General features: G+C 43.2%; 1 protein-coding gene across 1 annotated transcript; it reads left to right on the top strand.

The window, feature by feature from the left end:
* The first annotated feature begins 579 nt into the window (after nt 1-579).
* On the top strand, nt 580-5,895 carry LOC106575407 (otolith matrix protein 1-like). Its single transcript, XM_045700380.1, has 11 exons — nt 580-728; nt 833-972; nt 1,170-1,272; nt 1,360-1,438; nt 3,207-3,211; nt 3,856-3,911; nt 4,784-4,797; nt 5,050-5,117; nt 5,280-5,458; nt 5,636-5,795; nt 5,885-5,895. Exons 1-11 carry the CDS (start codon nt 593-595, stop codon nt 5,893-5,895), a joined length of 951 nt encoding a protein of 316 aa, XP_045556336.1. The 5' UTR covers nt 580-592.
* Nucleotides 5,896-6,506: the final 611 nt, after the last annotated feature.

Raw genomic sequence — 6,506 nt, 5'->3', positions numbered from 1 at the left:
ATTTAAAAACTCTTACGTCAAGGTAGAGCTAGACATTATGTACGTGTGTCTGTGCGTGTATGTGTACCTGCCTGCTTGTGAGCTGAGACCCAGAGATAGGGGTAGAGGTATCAGATAGCCAATACGTTTTCCTTGACTGGCTACCGTACACCTGAACAATACACAGCCTGTTATGGTGGCTAGGCTACATCTTTAATCTCAGCCCAGGCAGAGCGGGACACAAGGCCTCCCACCAGACTTCCACACAGAGACACTCTGTCTGCGTCACTCTTTTAATTAGAGAGATTGCTGGGATATGCCAGGTGTACTGGAGTGGGTACGCCAAGCCAAGTAGCCAGCCTGCCTCCCCTTCCCCCCTCTACTACTCTACCTTTCCTCCCTTCTCTCTCTTTTTGGAATGGAAGAGAATAATGAAATATTTTATTCTTACCTGACACCCCCCCCCCCCCCCTCCATCTCTCCGCTTGAGGGTTCCTGAGAACAAGGGTATAAGAGAGGTTCGATGTGAAAACATTTTTTCCAGATAAAACCTCAGGTTACTGGTTTCTCCACTGTAGCATTCAGTTGGAGTGTGTCTCGTGCGTGAGAGGAGATGTCGTCTCCACAGTGTGTGTTTCAGAGAGAGAAGATTTCTGTCATTTTGTCAGTCGACATGACTCATCGGGACAGAAGGCTGGCCGTGACTCTTCTCCTCTTCTCATTCATCTCTTTCTCCACTCAGAAATCCTTTAGGTCAGATGTATTCTGTGTTTTCACCCTGGTTGTGATGAACCTCATCATAATGTGAAGGCTATTGAGCATTTCTGTGGCATTTGCAACAGGTGTTGTTCTCCAGTCTCCTGGTGTGTAGTGTCGGAGGCAGAGGAGCAGAAGTGTCTGGATCTGGCTGGGAGCGCTACAGCTCGCAATATCAGAGGAACGCTGCTGTGTGTCCGTGGACAGAGTCCCACAGACTGTATGGAGAAGATCAAGGTATGTGGAAAAACAGCCTTACGGCTGCAGAAATCCTGGTTGGAAGATTCCATGGAATTACAAGAGAATAAACAGGAAATCTGGGAGCCCTCCAACCAGGATTTCTGGAAAGTTACCAGAGTTGTGCAACCTTAAACAACCTGTAGAGAAAGTGTAGTTGAATTGTGCAACATGTAATATTACCTATGTCTTGTCAGAATGGTACAGCGGATGCAGCAGCCATGTTCACAGATGACATCTACACAGCTGGCTGGTGCTATGGACTAGAACTGGCTGCTGGAGAGTCTTACAATGGAGTGGGTGAGTGAGGAGGGAGGACGAGAGAGGGAGAAGGAAACCGTGTGTAAAACTTGAACCTGTCTTACCTTATCCTGTCTGCTCTCTCAGATGGTATCAGCTACTATGTTGTAGCTCTGGCTCGTCGCTCCTCCAGTGACCTGTCCCTGTTGGAGATGCATGAACGCAGGTGAGAACAGATAGACGGATTGATTGATTGTTCGTTTTTTAAATGTATTTTATTTTAATAGGATCCGTAGTTAGCTGCTGCCAAGGCAGTGGCTGCTCTTCCTGGGGTCCAAACAAATAAATAAAATACATAGTATACATAACACTACAATACATAATACAATATATAATACAATACATACTACAATACATACTACAATACATAATACAATACATACTACAATACATACTACAATACATACTACAATACAAAATACAATATATAATACAATACATACTACAATACATAATACAATACATAATACAATACAATATACAATATATAATACAATACATACTACAATACATAATACAATATATAATACAATACATACTACAATATCTAATACAATACATACTACAATACATACTACAATACATAATACAATATACAATATATAATACAATACATACTACAATACATAATACAATATATAATACAATACATACTACAATACATAATACAATACATACTACAATACATACTACAATACAAAATACAATATATAATACAATACATACTACAATACATACTACAATACATAATACAATACATAATACAATACAATATACAATATATAATACAATACATACTACAATACATACTACAATACATAATACAATACATAATACAATACAATATACAATATATAATACAATACATACTACAATACATAATACAATATATAATACAATACATACTACAATACATACTACAATACATAATACAATACAAAATACAATACATACTTGTGACGACCCTCCCACTCTGTCTGCCGTATTCTCTCTTTGTTCTTGTTTCCTTATTAGGATGCCGGTGGGCGGAGTTGGGAGGGTCGTCAGCTAGATGGGAAACACCTGGGCTCGGGTGTGTCCCAGGATAAAGGCACCTCTTCCACATTCATTGGGGAGACTCTCTCCACGCAGACACCTTGTTGTTTTTGGTTGTGCTGGTTGTGGTATCTAATAAATATATATTTTTGATACTCCTTGTCTCCACGTTGTCTCCCTTTTGTTGCGAACTCTGAGCCGGTTTGTAACATAATACATTACATAATACAATATACAATGCATAATACAATGTCCATGACATCATACAATACTTAATACAACACATAATACAATAAAATACATAATACAATACATTCTACAATACATACTACAATACATAATACAATGAACATGACATCATACAATACTTAATACAACACATAATACAATATAAAATACATAATACAATACTTAATACAATACATAATGCAACACATAATACAATATAAAATACATAATACAATACTTAATACAATACATAATGCAACACATAATACAATATATGTGACGAGCCTCCCACTCTGTCTGCCGTATTCTCTCTCTGTTCTTGTTTCCTTATTAGGATGCCGGTGGGCGGAGTTGGAAGGGTCGTCAGCTACATGGGAAACACCTGGGCCCGGGTGTGTCCCATGATAAATACACCTCTTCCACAGTCATTGGAGAGACTCTCTCCATGCAGACACCTTTATTTGATTTCTGTTGTGGTAGTCTTGTGGCTTTTTGGTTGTTTGCTTTGGCACCTTTCAACACTCTGCATTATTACATTCAGGTTTGCAAAACACTCACTCACACTACTGATTACACACGCCATTGTTAATTTTGTTTAGTTACTTTATTTAATAAATATATATTTTGATACTCCTTGTCTCCACGTTGTCTCCCTTTTGTTGTGAACTCAGAGCCAGTTTGTAACATATACAAGACTCAATACAACACTTAATACAAGACATAATACAATACTTAATACAATACATAATACAATATGCCATACATAATACAATACTTAATACAATACATAATACAATATGCCATACATAATACAATACGTAATACAATATGTTGTATATAAAAATGTCTGTCTCTTCAGTCCCCGTCGTGCCATAAGGTGTTCTTTTATCTTCTTTTTTAAAAGCTGGTTTTATTTCTAGCTTGAGTTACCTGTGGTGGCAGAGTTCCATGTAGTCATGGCTCTATTTAATACTGTGCGTTTCCCAGCCTCTGTTCTGGACCTGGGGACTGTGAAGAGACCTCTGGTTGCATGTCTTGTGTTGTACCGATGAGTCTCCGAACTGTGTGACAGAGTTCGGTCCCTTCAACACATCACTACCTCGCACAAAGACCAATAGTGATGCAGTTTAGTCTCCTCAACTTACTCAATCACCACATTATTCAATAATAGATCTAGATGAGATTTAGGGTTGAGTTAGTGATTTGTCCCAAAAACAATATTTTTAGTTTTTTGATATTTAGTTAACCATTCTAAAACGGACAGGAGATCTGACAGGAGATCTGTATTAAGGGTGTCAGTTATTTATTCTACTGTTGTAGCTGATGTGTATTCGGTTGAGTCGTCAGCGTACATAGACACACATGCTTTATTCAAGGTCAGTGGAAGGTCATTAGTAAAAACTGAAGTGTGGTGTGCCCTGCGGTATATCACACTCAATTTAATTTGCATTAGAGAGACTTTCATTAAAGAAAACCCTCTGTGTTCTATTAGATCATTCTGAATCCATGACGAGGGTGTACATCCATAACGCCTACGTTTTATCAGCAATAAGTTATGATCAATGATAGCAAATACCTGCACTGAAATCATCAGTCATTTGTGTCAGTGCCGAGCATGTTGAGTGCCCTTCCCGATCGTCATGCTGAAAGTACACTACCGTGTACTTAGTGGGGCCGTGAGGTAGGGCAGAGAGGAGAGAGGGAGAGGAGGAGAGGCTGGGGCACTGAGGTAGGGCAGAGAGGAGAGAGGGAGAGGAGGAGAGGCTGGGGCACTGAGGTAGGGAGGAGAGGAGAGAGGGAGAGGAGGAGAGGCTGGGGCACTGAGGTAGGGCAGAGAGGAGAGAGGGAGAGGAGGAGAGGCTGGGGCACTGAGGTAGGGATGAGAGGAGAGAGGGAGAGGAGGAGAGGCTGGGGCACTGAGGTAGGGAGAAGAAGAGAGAGGGAGAGGAGGAGAGGCTGGGGCACTGAGGTAGGGAGGAGAGGAGAGAGGGAGAGGAGGAGAGGCTGGGTCACTGAGGTAGGGCGGAGAGGAGAGAGGGAGAGGAGAGGCTGGGGCACTGAGGTAGGGAGGAGAGGAGAGAGAGAGAGGAGGAGAGGCTGGGGCACTGAGGTAGGGATGAGAGGAGAGAGGGAGAGGAGGAGAGGCTGGGGCACTGAGGTAGGGAAGAGAGGAGAGAGGGAGAGGAGGAGAGGCTGGGTCACTGAGGTAGGGCGGAGAGGAGAGAGGGAAGAAAGGAGAGGAGGAGAGGCTGGGGCACTGAGGTAGGGAGGAGAGGCGAGAGGGAAGAAAGGAGAGGATGAAAGGATCTATTCCTCCTACTTGAAAGTTTCTCAAACCAATCCATGGGGACCCCTAACCATCCCACATATTTGATATATTCCAACACCAGTCTACAAATGTAACTAGTCAACGAATCACCAAGCCCTTGATTAGTTGAATCAGGAAGGATGGCTGGGGGTCCCAGAGAACTGGTTTATTGAACTGGCTGTGTTTGACTTGAGTCTTTCTTCCAGGTGTGTGGCTGAGAATTTGGGCGATGTGGCATTTGTCAAACACACCACCATTTCTGACAACATGGATGGTGAGAGTCTGATCTAAATCTAACCAAACACCAACATTCAGAATGTCTCCTCTCTAAGCAAACTTAAGCATTTCTCGCTCGAGACACTACGTGTCAGTATTTCATCGTTTTTCTGATCAGCCTCCTCCACATCACTTACCCAATTATTCTACTCTACCCCAGGCAAGAATATGGAATCATGGGCCATGGACCTGGAACTGGAGGACCTGAAGCTGCTGTGCCCAGATGGCAGCGAGGCCGGGCTGTTTGAACATGAGACGTGTCACCTGGCTGTGGTGCCAGCTGACGCTGTGGTGGTACGCCTAGAGGACAATACCTGGAACGCCTACAGCTGTGTGTGTGTGTGTGTGTGTGTGTGTGTGTGTGTGTGTGTGTGTGTGTGTGTGTGTGTGTGTGTGTGTGTGTGTGTGTGTGTGTGTGTGTGTGTGTGTGTGTGTGTGTGTGTGTGTGTGTGTGTGTGTGTGTGTGTGTGTGTATTTTTTGGTTGACATCTCACCCCCTCTCTTCTCTCTCTATAGAATGTGTTTGGGAACATCACCATGTTCAGCTCAGTAGGCTACGCCCAATCAGATCTCCTGTTTTCTGACTCCACCCACCACCTGCTCAGGGTTGTGGGTAGTTACACTTCCTGGTTGGGTCCTACATACACCACTGTCCTGCAGGCCTTCGAGTGTAAAAGTAAGAGAGTGGAGAGAGTGTGGAGAGAGAGAGAAAGAGAAAGAGACAGTGTGGTTTCATTCTTTCATGTCTTGTGTTTCTTTCCACAGGTTTGTGCTGATCCTTCTAGAAAGAAATCAACCAGCATCCTCTCAATCTCGCCCCTCACTATCTCTCCACGTCTTTCTTTCCCTCCCTCCATACCTTATCCCCCTCCCTCCCTCCCTCCATGCCCCCTCCCTCCCTCCCTACATCCTCCCCTGGCCCCCCTCCCTCCCTCCCTCCCTCTGTGTGATGATATGATAGATATCCGGAGTGTTTCTTTCCTCCCACACAGTTCCAGTAGTCACTTTTCCTCCTATAAAAAATGATCAATGTCATTAACTCACTGAATCACAATCTGTCTGTGTGTGTGTGTGTGTGTGTGTGTGTGTGTGTGTGTGTGTGTGTGTGTGTGTGTGTGTGTGTGTGTGTGTGTGTGTGTGTGTGTGTGTGTGTGTGTGTGTGTGTGTATATGTGTGTGTGTGTATGTATATGTGTGTGTGTGTATGATTGTGTGTGTGTGTTCGTGTGTGTGTATGTGTATGTGTGATTGTGTGTGTGTGTGTTCGTGTGTTTGTTCGTGTGTGTGTTTGTGTGTGTATGATTGTGTGTGTGTGTGTTCGTGTGTGTGTGTGTGTGTGTGTGTGTGTGTGTGTGTGTGTGTGTGTGTGTGTGTGTGTGTGTGTGTGT

Source organism: Salmo salar, chromosome 17, assembly GCF_965601325.2.
Source record: "Salmo salar chromosome 17, fSalSal1, whole genome shotgun sequence".
Taxonomy (NCBI): Eukaryota; Metazoa; Chordata; class Actinopteri; order Salmoniformes; family Salmonidae; genus Salmo; species Salmo salar.
The sequence above is the reverse complement of the archived record's forward strand: the minus strand, read 5'-3'. Positions and strand labels throughout refer to the sequence as shown.